The following is a 15,269-nucleotide window of genomic DNA, read 5'->3' as shown; positions in this document are numbered from 1 at the left end:
TCCCTGTTTTGTGAATTCCATTAATCTACTGATAATATACAGCTTCAGTGTTTAAATACTGCTGGACTAACGAGCTTCCTGCAATTAAAGGGTCACTTTCATATAAACATGATTGCATTTCATTTCACACTATATATTTTGTATAACTGTAAAGAAACCCTTTTGTGTACTGTATCTGTTTGTCGAATTATTGAGCTCCATGAGGGGAGTATCTGTAAATCTATCAAGTGTATTTATCATGTAATATGTTAGCATGTGGAAGAAGTATGGCAAGCCAAATTATCATTTAGAAGGGATATCTCAAATTGATTTATAGATATCTCTAAATCATTTCCAGATATCTTCAAATGATTTAAAGATATCTCAAAATCATTTTAAGATCTCTCAGAATGATTTCCAGATATCTTTAAATGGAGATTTAAATGAGTTATCTAAAATGATTTCCAGATATCTTTAAATCATTTTAAGATATTTCTAAATAACTTCCAGTTCATTTAGCGATAGCTCTCAATGGAGTTCATTCAAATCATAGAGGATTTTCACAGGAAGTCATTTAGCGATATCTTAAAATGACTTCCTGTTCATTTCCAGATATCTCTAAATGATTTCGAGATATCTCTAATCAATCAGTTAATCAATCAATCTTTATTTTATATAGCAGCTTTGTGAGTTGGATGGCTGGTGGATGACGTCACTGATCTGGACGGAGTCAGCCACGCATGGCAGTACTGGGGTAATGAATGTGCTGCTTGTGCTTTTATTAACAAAACAAAATGTTTAAAAAAAACAAAACACAAAACAAAAGGGCATGTTAGCCAAAAGAAACAGAAAAACAAATAATAACAGCAGTGTGGAGTAGTGGTCAGGGCTCTGGACTCTTGACCGGAGGGTTGTGGGTTCAATCCCCAGTGGGGGACGCTGCTGTTGTACCCTTGAGCAAGATACTTTACCTAGATTGCTCCTGTATAAATGGGTAATTGTATGTGAAATAATGTATAATGTGATATCTTGTAACAATTGTAAGTCGCCCTGGATAAGGGTGTCTGCTAAGAAAATAATAATAACAAGTATCATGCTGGTTCAAAAACAGCACGCGCAGCAATTGTTTCTTTTAATGATTATGTTTCCTCCTCTTTCTCTGACTCTCCTTCTCCACTGGTTGCAGCCCAAGCTGCAGGTCTTTATAGTGGTGACCGAGGGATTAACTAGCTATCAATTATCTTATTATCCCTCTGTCACATTTTGCACAGGTTTCATCATGTGCTTGACTGACAGCCAGCTAAACAGTCAGTAGCTGACAGTCACGCAGAGAATGAAACCTGTGCAAAATGTATCAACTGTTTTTAATTTGCTACTTGAGGAGCTGAAGACATGTGTGACTTCTCAGTAGTCCTATTTAATGAGCAGTATGGGGACTACATCAGCTTTCTACAGCACCTGGTTTTCCAGGCAGTCTCCCATCCAACTAAATCAAACTCAAACTTGCTTAGTTTCTGAGATCAGACTTACTCAAGGTAGTATGGCCGATGCTATAGCTGATGAAAAAAATACTACTTAACACCTCCTAAACAAAAAGGGGGTGGAAACAAAAACTGGCCATTAACTCATTTAAAAAAAAAAAAAAAATTAAATACTGTAAATTAAATGTATAATTCAAAAATGAACCAAAAGTAACTGTGCAGAGCACACCACTTAGAGCCCACTGGTCAACAAAGGCCATCATGTCGCCAGTGGACTCGCGTTGGCGTGCTCTAAAGAAATCGGGGATCTGACCAGGGCCCTGATGATGGCTCCACAGACAAAGAGACCCTCCCCAGTGATCTTGCGCTTCCTGGTCTTGTAAATTGGCATTTTAGCAAGAGCCAGGAACAGATTCACCAGGATGTTCCTCTTCTTGGTGGAGTGATATCTAGATCTGCATCATTATTGTGATTACTGTAAATAAAGTCAAACTGAGGGCATGTTTCCTATGTATTCCCAAACCAAAATACATAATTGTTGTGGATTTTACTGTTGAATCTGTCAAAGGGAACAATGACAGAAAATCATTATGATCACCCTGGAGGGTTTTTAAATGAATCACTGAAACTGGGTGTGCAGGCTTTGGGTGGTTGGCATACATTCCAAAGAAAACTGGCAGCTGTCATAGTAAGTTAGTAACTAACTAGAAATGACTCCTTAGCTTACATGCCTGTAATTGTGTGTGCTGTGGTACTGTAGTACTAGACACTGGAAGGTCAGTCACCTGTCAATCTGCAGGACAAACCAAGGGGGAGTCAAATACAGCATTGACAGCAGGTGTCTTCTTTCTAAACAAGGTGTTAGAACGTGCTGTACAGAGGTATATATTTCCCAGATTAGGGTTACCATATGACTCCTGGTACACTAGGACAGTTTGGGACAGGTGACACCCCAGTGCATTCTGGTAAGTGTAGTCCTGCTGTGAAAGGTGCCCGGGACAGGGTCAACGTACCAGAATGTCCTGGTGTACATGAAGTCACATGGTGACCCCAGCCCAGATCCCTAGTAGAAACACAGTGGATAATGAAATTGCTCTTACCCTCACACCTAACATAAAACCCAAGCCAATTGAGGAGCTATCATAGTGACAGCTTGTGGCAGGGCTGATGCTGGTGTAATGTGTGGGGGTGTGGGGGGAATATTGGGTTGGCAGGGAGGGTGCCAGAACACACATGGGAATGTGGCTGGAGCCATAAAATTGAGTAATTGATGATTAATTAGGCTCCTCAATTGTATAAAAAGGGAAATCTCAGCTGTGTTTATCTTAATGTTGGTGTTAAGGTTGATGAAGGTGGTTGAGATGTGTGCTATGCTGTGTGCTTGGCTGTGTTGTGTGCTGTGCTGTGCTCTGCTCAGCTGTGTTGTGTGTTGTGTGCTGTGCTGTGCTCAGCTGTGTTGTGTGTTGTGTGCTGTGCTCTGCTCAGCTGTGTTGTGTGTTGTGTGCTGTGCTCTGCTCAGCTGTGTTGTGTGCTGTGCCTTGTGCACAGCTGTGTTGTGTTGTGTGCTGTGCCTTGTGCACAGCTGTGTTGTGTGTTGTGTGCTGTGCGCTGCTCAGCTGTGTTGTGTGTTGTGTGCTGTGCTCTGCTCAGCTGTGTTGTGTGCTGTGCCTTGTGCGCAGCTGTGTTGTGTTGTGTGCTGTGCCTTGTGCACAGCTGTGTTGTGTGTTGTGTGCTGTGCTCTGCTCAGCTGTGTTGTGTTGTGTGCTGTGCCTTGTGCACAGCTGTGTTGTGTGTTGTGTGCTGTGCTCTGCTCAGCTGTGTTGTGTTGTGTGCTGTGCTCTGCTCAGCTGTGTTGTGTTGTGTGCTGTGCTCTGCTCAGCTGTGTTGTGTGTTGTGTGCTGTGCTCTGCTCAGCTGTGTTGTGTGCTGTGCCTTGTGCGCAGCTGTGTTGTGTTGTGTGCTGTGCCTTGTGCACAGCTGTGTTGTGTGTTGTGTGCTGTGCGCTGCTCAGCTGTGTTGTGTGCTGTGCCTTGTGCACAGCTGTGTTGTGTGTTGTGTGCTGTGCTGTGTGCGCAGCTGTGTTGTGTGCACAGCTGTGTTGTGTGCTGTGCTGTGCTCTGCTCAGCTGTGTTGTGTGCTGTGCTCTGCTCAGCTGTGTTGTGTGCTGTGCTCTGCTCAGCTGTGTTGTGTGCTGTGCTGTGTGCTCAGCTGTGTTGTGTTGTGTGCTGTGCCTTGTGCACAGCTGTGTTGTGTGCTGTGCTCTGCTCAGCTGTGTTGTGTGCTGTGCTGTGTGCGCAGCTGTGTTGTGTGCTCAGCTGTTGTGTGTTGTGTGCTGTGCTGTGCTCTGCTCAGCTGTGTTGTGTGCTGTGCTCAGCTGTGTTGTGTACTGTGTGCTGTGCTCAGCTGTGTTGTGTGTTGTGCTGTGTGCTCAGCTGTGCTGTGTGTTGTGTGCTGTGCTCAACTGTATTGTGTGCTGTGCTGTGCTGTGCTTTTCATTATCTTTTTGTGTGTTTTGCCTGAACCTTTTGTTTTGGCCCTCGTGCCTGTTTATTTGCTTGTTTGTTAGTTGTTGTTAATTACAGTGTGCAATAGTGCTTAACCTGCAGCTTCTTGTGTCTGAGTCTCTCCCTGACGGTAACAAGCCTTACCAGTGATGCTGCCCTGTTAATGTTCTCACGCTGGCACCATGACCTCGTGTGACTCCAAACACAGACACTAGGGTCAGTTAGTAAAGCTATTTTCTTCACAGCTAAGTGCTTGCCTTTGATTCCCATATGGGGCGGGTCCGCAAGGTTCAGAGGAAACGCTGTGCACTGCCAGCGTCTTCACTTCCACCGTACATAAATGACACCATACAAGGCTGCGCTATTCAACAGGAATTTAATACACACAACACAGATAATTAACAGAACTTCATTTTCATATCCAGTGTGAAACAAACAGGGATCACACTGACAGTCTGAAATACTTTCCCATCAGCGCAGGACGCACATATCTTTATTACTGACATAACAATACAACATACATATTATCCACCTCAGTGAAGTGGCTATGCTTCCTTTCTTTACCCAAGAAGTTTATTTGGACATTTTACAGCAGTGTGGAGTAATGGTTAGGGCTCTGGACTCTTGACCGGAGGGTTGTGGGTTCAATCCCCAGTGGGGGACACTGCTGCTGTACCCTTGAGCAAGGTACTTTGCCTAGATTGCTCCAGTAAAAACCCAACTGTATAAATGGGTAATTGTATGTAAAAAAAATAAATAATGTGATATCTGTATAATGCGAAATAATGTATAATGTGATATCTTGTAACAATTGTAAGTCGCCCTGGATAAGGACGTCTGCTAAGAAATAAATAATAATAATAATAATATTTGGTTTGGTCCCTATAACATGAAGGGTAAAGAAATCTCCCTGTGTGATGTATGCAGCCTATTAGCAATCTTAATTAGTAATCCCTAACAGGCTATATGTGTGAAAGGTGTTCTGATTTGACGGCTGCTCAAATCTCATGTGTGAAAAAGTAGATATCGAACTTGGTACAGTATGACTTATAAAACTATGACCTAAATGTGTGTGAACAGTACGCCCTCTAGTGGTTCATTGTGTATATTACTCTAAACACTACTCTATGTTGGCCCAGCATACAGGATACCTGTGCTAAAATACATATAGTCTCTGGTTCGAATCCAACCATCCAACATATTTGAATGTTAATTGCTATATGCAACAATTCTGCAATGTATTACAAGAATTAGGAAAAAAACATGCATAATAAAGAAAAGATCCCTTTGGTTTCTCTGTATCTTGAAATAAAACAATACTGATCAGTGTAGAATACATTTCTGTACACAAAAGTAAAAGATGATCCAGACAGACCTCGGATCTAACACAGCATGTATGAAACACTGAAGCGACAGTGTCAGTATCTGTTAACACTGTCTTTCTGAGAGTAAGCTGTTATTAAATAAATATAAAAAGGTATGGACAAGCCGAGCCGGGAATGTGCCCTTGCTGATTGTTGTGATCCCCACCTCCTGACCCTGTCTCGGCTGCTTCACATGTGCACTAACACTTGCTGGTGTGCTGCAGGGGCGAGCGCACACCCTGTAGAGCGCTGCTCTGTCATTATTTAGGTGGGTTAATGGTCACGCTGGTGTAGGCTTTGATATCGCAGAACTGGTCGCTGTTGAAGCCCACGGTTAGCATCCTGGAGCCGGTCTTGGTGGGAGTGAAGGGGATCTGCAGTCTGACCCTGAGCTGAGGACCCAGAGTGCCCACGCTGACAACAGGACAGAGACAGGCAGGTTAGAATCACACAGGATGTGGTCAAGGCAGGCAGATACATTTTCTCTTTCTCTCTCTGCTTGTAATAAGCCTGCTCCACCCAGTCTGTCTGCAGTCTAGTGTTGAGCTATACCTTCTGTACCAATGCTCTGCATCCTGTGATTTGGGTTCATTGAGTTGGTTGTGTGTGTGTCCTCTTTGCTATTGGTTGTAGGCTGAGAAGAAAAACTGAAGCTGTCCTGCTCCGGACATCTCCACACTATCAGTCAATTGAAACACAAACTCCCTCATAAATGAAATATTAAAACCTTTCACTGCTTTCCTTTATGATTTCTTCCATTCCTGTGTGGCCGCTAGAGGGCAATCTAGCTACAGTATTTGGAGGTGTTGCGAGATTAAATATTGATTGTCATTTTCTGTGTTGCTATTCCAGCATCACTTGTTTGCGTGTTTTTTTTTTAACTCAAGGTTGTATTAGGATGTGGTCAAGACGAGAATTTTCTGTGACATTCTGCTATGTAAAAATAAACCTGAGCAGGAAGGGGAAGTTATTGAGAAGGAGATACGTAGACTAGGTCATATGAAGGCTGTCTGAACTTTGCATTGAAATGTCTGTTTGCAGAGTATGTGTGAGTGAGTGTCTGGACTGTCAGCATGAGGAGGGGCCGCCTCATGAAACAGGGGGAGGAGAACATAAAACAGGCACATGTTAAAACCGAGAGAACTGTTACAATGAAAGAAACGTGCTTACAGAAGAAAAAGATGGAAACAGCTGAGGTATACATGGAGCACAGCCGGAGTGTGATGTTAGAGCAGAGGAAGAAGAGAAGACTGCTTCACGTTGCATCTCTGGAACTGGCAGATATGCACACCTCTTACCTTTTCTGTAATGCTTACTGTTAATCTAACTTTAATACAGCATTCCTACTGAGCGAATACTTTGGGTCAATCCGCAACGTAACTGCACAGTGACAAATGAGAAACAGCACCAGTGAACACCAATGATAACCCCGCTGGTTTACTTACCAAGTGTCGATGGTTTTGAACAGAAGGCCGCTCCCAGTCAGAGACATGGTGCAGTCAGTCAAGGGCTCAAGCAAGGGGTTGAAGAATGTTACCTCAGCCATCATGGGCTGGTACTGGACAGGATCTCCGCTCACCTGTCAAACACGACAAAGAAAGAAGAAGCATTGGGAAACATTAAGCAGTGTCAGTTTTTCTAGGCACGGCTCCTTGTACAGCTATGGTCAAAAGTTTTGCATCACCCTATATAATTAACAAACCTTGCTTCATGAAGTCTAAGGAAACCTGAATAATGTTAACATATTGAATTACATACTACTTTGTAGATTTCCATATACTTAACGGAAAACTGACAACAATTTCAAAATCTAATATGAAATCCTGTACTACTATTATGGCTTCCGGTAGACTTTTGCGATATTGTTTTGTAGTTTCTTTGATTACATGATGTTAAATATAAGAACAAAATGATGTTCATATAGATTCTTTTTATTTTGTATTATGTCTCAATCCTAAAATTGTAGATGATGCAAAACATTGTCTGGAGCGGATCATTTTGCAAGAAGCAGGGCCCACAGTCCAGTAACACCAGTAACATAGCAACTTAAGATCTGAAAAACATGAAACACCCACCTGCAGCAGGAGCTCGGGACTGGAAACCACGACGTTCTTTTCTGTGAAACTCATCTCACGGCTGCCGCTGTCTTCCACGGCGATGGCAGTCAGCTTGACGGTGTTATTGTTACGCAGGACTCTGCCGTACTGAGAGTAGGCAATACTGACAGGGAATTCCGTCTCTGAAAGCACAATGATACCAATACAAAGACTTACACGCCTTTCATCTGCAGAGAACACACCTCACTACACAACAGCTTCCAGATTACACTTCACAGAATTCCACTAGTGGTCACTAGAGGGCAATCTAGTTACGGTCTTTGGAGGCAGATTCATTACCGGTGACACAACCCTTTATATGAAGAATGTTAACTGGCAAACCCTAGAGGAGCAAAGTCTGAACAGTTTTGAATCTGTGAAGAGAAATTCAAATGGATACACTTATAACAGATACCTAAACTAAAGTGTCCCCATATGTTCAGTGTTTCTGAAGCATGTGTAAAGGCTGTTACTGCAGTTCAACATGATATAACACTGAGCATTTCTAACACACAGAACCGTACCTGTATTGGGACCGATCTTTGTCGTTACTCTTCTGCTCCAGATTTGACAGGCAGGTCTCCCGGTGTACAGCATGACCTGGGCGTTGAGGTTGAGGGTCAGGCTCTTGGGGGTTTCACTGTTGTTGAATATGACGAGGGTCACAGCGATTTCTTTACCGCTCACAGCGTGGGTTTCTTGAACAAAATTCAGCTGCACCCCCTTGGTGATTTGATACGAGTCTGAATGCTTAAGCATATTCTTTAAGATCCGGCTACCTCTTTGAATAGCCTTCTCGAACACAGCTCTCTCCTTCACAGACCCTAAGCAAAAAACAAACAGCAAGAGCATAAGAAAAGGTATGAACGAGAGGAGGCCATCCAGCCCATCTTAAAGGATCCATGTGCATCGACATCAACAGGACTAGTTAACCCATTCCACACCCTCATACAGTATAGTAAAACGTGAGATCTCTGAACGGTCATTCAAGTTAGGGAAGACTTCCCACAGTTATTCTGTTAGCTTTGCTTGCTTTAATGTAAGGATATACGCAAAAGGGGTGTGCACGAACACAAAGCCAAAACCTTAACAGGTTTAACGATCCCGAATGTGCAGTGAGACCTTCCACACACCTTCTGGGTATTTGTACAGATTGGTGATGTCCTCTCGTTCAGTACTTCCCACAGCCTTGGTGCTGATGTTCTTCCCAATAGTTTTGATGTCAGAGCTGTCCCGGATCATCGTCCCATCAGGCTTGACGACCCAGCACACCTTGTCAGCATTGACCTCCGCAAACACAAAGGCGACGTCGTACTTCAGGTCTGTGTCTCCCTCCAGGATGGCTTTGACTGGGGCAGGACCACAGCAGTGCACACCTGGAGAAGCAGCATTCACAAGGGTTGCAACTCTTATCATCATTGTGCAAATCATCTCATTGGTCACTGTGTTAAGCAAGCGAATATTTTGTCCGGTCTTGTGATTATTCATTATGTCTACTTTAGTTTCTAATTATTTATGACGCAGCGATTTAGAAGTTTTTTTTAGTTATTAAAAAAAAAAAAAATCAAATAAATGTTATCCAACAGTAAGATTCAAACTTTCAATTTTCAGTGCTATAAGTTAACTGATTTTGTTTTATAACTATATTCAGCTGATCCTATTAAAATGTTTTCAGCGATAAAACTATACATTCGGTAGTGCCTTTGAAGAAGGGGTAATGTCTTTAAACTAATGCAGAGAAATCCACCACCCCATTAGGCACCACTGGTACTGTGAGGAGCGAATCCATAATCAAATACAAATCTTGTGGACTGGTACCTTCACTCTTCTCCTGGGGAGTGGGGTCCAGCACTTGCCAGCCGTCGTATCCGGCTGGTAAATCTGGACGGGTCATCCAGGACTCCACCCACACATGGAAGTTCCTGGAGAGACACGGCAGAGTTTGGGATTGGAACATTTGCACAGTGTGTGTGTGTGTGTGTGTGGAGGGGTGTGTGTGTGTGGGTGTGTAGGGGGTGGGGTTAGTACAAACAGCTGGCCTCAACTCAAACACATTACAACTCAGAAAGAAACACGGAGAGTGTGCTGGAGATTCCCAGTGGAGTCTGGCCCTGTAGCTTATGTAATAAACTGTGAGGAGGCTGTGAGCTGAAGGGAGAGACAGCAAATCCATGAATGTTACGTGTCACATCACAGCTGAACCCGCGGGGCGCGGTCGCCACCCCTCTTTGAAAACGTATCCCTCCCAATGTGTAAGTTAGGTTCCAGGCACATCTACAATAGGGTTATTTTTGTGTTCGCAGAAGTACCATGCTTTGCTGTGCTTTTACTACCTTTATGAAGGGTAGTGACACTCACCACATGCTGTCATTAGATTCCTTCACTTTCATTCCGTATCTCAGAGTGTAGAACTCATCAATAGTCAGATTACCGTCCGTGTCATGGGCGGAATCGTAGTTTGTGACCGGGCGTGTTGGAATCCCCAAGCACCTCATTACTGAAAACAAAGAAATCCATGAGCATCTAAAGAGCGGAGCTCACTGCCATGATATTACATACAAGCACTAGGAGATCCTCCCCCACCCACCCAAGGCACGCTGTGTAACGGTACAGACTTACTGGCATGCAAATGTACGACAGCCCTGACATCCGGTAAGTATTGACAAGTGAGCCAACATTATGCAAACACACTTCAGTGTGGATAGTTAACAGTGATGCAAACGCGCTTCAGTGTGCATAGTTAACAGTGATGCAAACGCGCTTCAGTGTGGATAGTTAACAGTGATGCAAACACACTTCAGTGTGGATAGTTAACAGTGATGCAAACACGCTTCAGTGTGGATAGTTAACAGTGATGCAAACATGCTTCAGTGTGGATAGTTAACAGTGATGCAAACACGCTTCAGTGTGGATAGTTAACAGTGATGCAACACACTTCAGTGTGGATAGTTAACAGTGATGCAAACACACTTCAGTGTGGATAGTTAACAGTGATGCAAACACGCTTCAGTGTGGATAGTTAACAGTGATGCAAACACGCTTCAGTGTGGATAGTTAACAGTGATGCAGGTTTTTTTGTAGATGAGTGAATATTGTAATTCACTGACTCAGCATCTCCTCCCTGTTCTAAGATGGCAATCAGTCTCAGTGTTCCAGATGCAGGTGGACCTGCCCTGAACACACCCCTGCGATATTAAAGCAATGGTACATCCTCTCATGTTTACCAGTGCACATGACCGCAGCGAAGACCCAGCACTGCCCGTAGCTGACCGGCTGGCAGCCACAGCTGAACCACCTCCGAAGGATATCCACGCTGCCGTTCCACCGGGAGGGAGAGACGCCATCGTAGTACATCCCGTCCCATCGTCCGTTAATAATCCCTCTGTCATCGACACAGTTCACCTGCGCGGGGGGGGGGGGGGGGGGGGGGGTTGGGGAGCACAGGGGAACTGTTTAAATCTGAACTGATCGGCAACATTCATCATGAGAAAATACTAAATAAATATATATATATATATATATATATATATATATAAACAGAAGCATTGTACAATAATGCAGGAAACCATTTATCCAAGATAAATCCAAACAAAACAATAAAAAGTACTTTAGTTTGTATCGCTGAAAAGGCTACTCACCATTGCACTCACCACCCTGCCCACGTAGGTCGGGTCGCTCCTTCTTGAGCAGTCCAGGCCCGGGTTTTTTCTGTGTTTGGGGCTGACCTCTAACAGCTCCAGACATATGTGCACAATATCTGCCTCAAACTAATAAAAGAAAAAAAGAAGAAGGTACTGTGTGATGCTGGACTGCAGGGCGCCGTGCTGAGGAATCAGGGGCACAGCAATTGGCTGGTTTGGTGTATATGTAGTTTCCACTTAATTCTGGCAAAAATAGCTTTGTAAAAATGTTCGCTACGCGAACGCTACGCTGCTGATCTGTCATGCACACAGCAACACCCTCCTTCATCATGGAGCTCAGACTGCTGTACATCAGCAGCACCCCAGCTTGTTCTGATTTATTAGACTGACAGGGTCAGCTCCTGGCTCAAACAGGTGTAAGAGAAGCCTGGGATCTCTCACAGTGATTCAATGACAAGCCTCTTCTTCTCAATGGAAACGGTGACAGAATGCTGGCTTACATCAAGCGTTCATCAAGCCTGCACATGCAAAGGGTTATGCCCTATACGCTTCCCTGTGTGGCAGTTTGAGAACCCTTAGGATAGTGATTCATGCTCTTTGTGTGCGGGTCTGTCTGTCATTGTGCTGTACATTCTTTCACGATTGCATCGTGTTATCTTAGCCCTGATGCCCTTGTGAAAAAATGTAATCCACCCACACAGCTTCTGCAACACCTTACAACTTCCAGGTTCCTCGTTTCAATTCACATGTAAATGGTGTTCTATCTACTTTGTCAAGAAAGAAAGCGTTTTGCTGAATTTGATACATACCTAATAAAAACAGTGCTGTTTGCTTGATCATCACAGGGTCTATTTTAATGATCTAAAACAGTGGCCATTCTTTCTATTTTTTTTTTGTTTTGTTTTTTTTCACAAAACAGGCTGGAGGCCTGTGTTCAGGTGCTTGAAACTAGCCAGTTGGGAAATACCTAGAAACATGAAGTTTTCTGCATTTAAAAGTGAAACCAGCATTTCTGGTGTCCCTCGTGGTTTGGCATAACCACTGCAGCTCATACCTGTCCAAAGTCCCACGGCGTTGCCTCAATATGCTCTGAAGTGCCTTGATACACAAAGCCGTGCTCATTCATGACGTACTCCTGCCGCTCATCCTCATTGGCCAGAAAGACAGAATCCGCTGCAGGTCACAAATGAAGAGTTTATTAGGGTCTCACGCATCACAGGACACCACCCTGTTTATTGATGGGAAACTTTATTAATTACAAACTTTCTTAAAACATCCTGATGAAACCTTAGCACTACTAGCAGTGGAAACACAAACATCTCACAGTGGAGCTCACACTAGAACACTAGTGTGGTACTGAAATGGATTACAGCACTGTGCATTTGGTCATGCCATAGTAACACCATTGGTAAGTCAAAATATGTCAAAAGGATCAGACCACTGTAGATTGTCGAATGCCCTTTGTAGATGCCCTTCTGTTACAGTTATCCCTGAACACAGAACTAAACATGTTCCTCGTGGCACCTCTAATAGAAGGAGACTTTGTTTCACCTGCACACCACGGATTAAAGAGCAGGATGAACTCTCCTAGCGCTGAGGTCTGGGGAGTTCCTTTGGCGGCCTGTATCTTTAAGGAGTATTTGCCGATGCTGGCGTTGGCAGGGGAGGTGACAGACAGTGTCACTGAGGAGGAGGAACTGTTCTGCACAGCTGCGCTCCATGAGCTCTTGACTGGAGGACCGGACACTCTGAACACTGCTCTAGTTCCAGAGGCTTCGGACGGGGATGGTCCTAAACGAAGGAGACACAAGAAAGCATGGCAGGATGAGAAGGTAGAGCAGTGACAAGCTTGGACTCTGTAGATTCAGAAAGCATGGCAGGATGAGAAGGTAGAGCAGTGACAAGCTTGGACTCTGTAGATTCAGAAAGCATGGCAGGATGAGAAGGTAGAGCAGTGACAAGCTTGGACTCTGTAGATTCAGAAAGCATAGCAGGATGAGAAGGTAGAGCAGTGACAAGCTTGGACTCTGTAGATTCAGAAAGCATGGCAGGATGAGAAGGTAGAGCAGTGACAAGCTTGGACTCTGTAGATTCAGAAAGCATGGCAGGATGAGAAGGTAGAGCAGTGACAAGCTTGGACTCTGTAGATTCAGAAAGCATGGCAGGATGAGAAGGTAGAGCAGTGACAAGCTTGGACTCTGTAGATTCAGAAAGCATGGCAGGATGAGAAGGTAGAGCAGTGACAAGCTTGGACTCTGTAGATTCAGAAAGCATGGCAGGATGAGAAGGTAGAGCAGTGAGAAGCTTGGACTCTGTAGATTCAGAAAGCATGGCAGGATGAGAAGGTAGAGCAGTGACAAGCTTGGACTCTGTAGATTCAGAAAGCATGGCAGGATGAGAAGGTAGAGCAGTGACAAGCTTGGACTCTGTAGATTCAGAAAGCATGGCAGGATGAGAAGGTTCCAAAGGCACCAGAAAGCCTAAAAACGGTGTCTACCAAGATTAAAACCAGAGGTCACTAAATTACAGTGCAAAATCCCACAGCTGCAATTCACCCACCGACAAAGGGCTTACTTTAAACTCTACAGCAGGTATATACTGTATGTGGGTCAATGTGCTCTATAAAATACAGAGGTGAATGGTGGACAGTCTGTAGTTTTTGGAAGGAACAAGACAGAATGGAAAAAAAAGCATGTGTGTGCGTGTGCGCATAACCATGAAACATAAAACTCAAGCCTGTCCAGTAATGAGCTGTAAAAGCTCCATCACTATCTCTTGTACGTGGTGCTCCACAGGAAGGTGTGCTGTACCTGTTTCAGCGATTAAGTCCAAGGTGTCGCTTCGCTCCTGGAAGGTCCTGTTCAAGTGCAGAGTGATGGTGAAGGGCTGGCCTCTCCTCAGTATCGGGCTCCTACTGCTGACCCCCCTGGTGTGATGAGACGCGTTGTTTTCCTCAAAGTCAAATTCAACGCTCCTCACTTTTGATGAGGTGGGAAAAGAAAGGTTACATTGCCCGCTGTTTTGCAGTTGAATGCAGGAGTAGAATTCTAGATTCGGAAAAGGGATTTAACCCTTTCATACATGAAATATTGAAGAAGAAAAAAAGACATTTTGCACACTTTATATGGGAAAAAATTGCCATGCTCATATGAGGTCATCATGTCTCCATGTAAAGACTAGAAGAGAGTTTGTTTTGTATTCATCAATACTGGACAGAAACATGCATCACTAATGAATTATTGTAGCATCTTATTACAACACTCCACTGTTTATAACCCAGCGTGCTAATATAAAAACAACATTGCAACTATGCAGACGCAGTACAATATGATAGACACATGCTGCCCCAACAAACTAGTCCAGTAAATACAAATAAAGCAGTTCTGTGCACTGCTGAAAAAAAACTATTTAAAATCCAGTTTCCAGAATCCAGTTTCTATGTTGTACTCACCTAGTAAAGCCATATCGCCCTGCGTTTCAATAGCCTGCTTCCAGATATTGCGTATGCGTGTCTCTGATGAAGCTAAAGCTTGCTTGCACTCCAGCTGCCACCTCGCCCTCTTCTTTTATAACGCTCCTAACCAAACAGACCTGCCCTGTTCTGGGTGGGGTATTATCCTAATGATCTTGCAGGGCTTCTTAGAACTGAAAAACAATTTTGTGGAATGCAGGGAAGGAGGCGCGGTAGAGGCAGTACCCCCACCCCCCCAATGTTGCTAGTTTGGAAGACGTCATGAGGGTGAGTCTACAGAGAGGGTACGGCTACTTTCTCATCCTACTGTGACTGACAAAAAAAAAAAAAAAAAAAGCCATACCTTACAAACACTCAATCACAATATGAGGTAACCCTTGTAAGAAAGTAGGTTTTGGACACAGCTTTCACCAGTGTGCTGGTACTGATGAAGGCACGAGCCCAAAACATTTCTCTACCTAACTTCGTTTATCAGCTTCACTTTATTATTATTATTATTATTTATTTCTTAGTAGACGCCCTTATCCAGGGCAACTTACAATTGTTACAAGATATCATATTATTTTTACATACAATTACCCATTTATACAGTTGGGTTTTTACTGGAGCAATTTTAGGTAAAGTACCTTGCTCAAGAGTACAGCAGCAGTGTCCCCTACCAAGGATTGAACCCACAACCCTCCGGTCAAGAGTCCAGAGCCCTAACCACTACTCCACACTGCTGCTTCAAACT

At 43.8% G+C, this 15,269-nt stretch overlaps 1 protein-coding gene across 1 annotated transcript; it reads right to left on the bottom strand.

Annotated features, from left to right (window-relative positions):
* Positions 1–4,322: 4,322 nt before the first annotated feature.
* LOC117425715 (protein-glutamine gamma-glutamyltransferase 2-like) lies at positions 4,323–14,688 on the bottom strand. Its single transcript, XM_059003750.1, has 13 exons — positions 14,516–14,688; positions 13,875–14,042; positions 12,616–12,855; positions 12,119–12,237; positions 11,062–11,190; positions 10,648–10,825; positions 9,782–9,920; positions 9,242–9,345; positions 8,557–8,799; positions 7,948–8,247; positions 7,403–7,566; positions 6,773–6,906; positions 4,323–5,741 (listed from the first exon to the last, which is right to left on the bottom strand). The coding sequence occupies exons 1-13, from the start codon at positions 14,526–14,528 to the stop codon at positions 5,588–5,590; spliced, it is 2,085 nt and encodes a 694-aa protein (XP_058859733.1). The 5' UTR covers positions 14,529–14,688; the 3' UTR covers positions 4,323–5,587.
* Positions 14,689–15,269: the final 581 nt, after the last annotated feature.

Source organism: Acipenser ruthenus, chromosome 29 (genome assembly GCF_902713425.1).
Source record: "Acipenser ruthenus chromosome 29, fAciRut3.2 maternal haplotype, whole genome shotgun sequence".
NCBI classification, from domain to species: domain Eukaryota; kingdom Metazoa; phylum Chordata; class Actinopteri; order Acipenseriformes; family Acipenseridae; genus Acipenser; species Acipenser ruthenus.
Note: the sequence above shows the minus strand (reverse complement) of the source record. Positions and strands in the feature narration are given on the sequence as shown.

Excerpts from the sequence above, each read along its gene's own strand:
- LOC117425715 (XM_059003750.1), bottom strand. Across the intron at positions 10,826-11,061 it reads GCAGGGTGGTGAGTGCAATG|GTGAACTGTGTCGATGACAG; the intron begins GTGAGTAGCCTT and ends CCCCCCGCGCAG. Across the intron at positions 8,248-8,556 it reads TCTGTACAAATACCCAGAAG|GGTCTGTGAAGGAGAGAGCT; the intron begins GTGTGTGGAAGG and ends TTTTTTGCTTAG.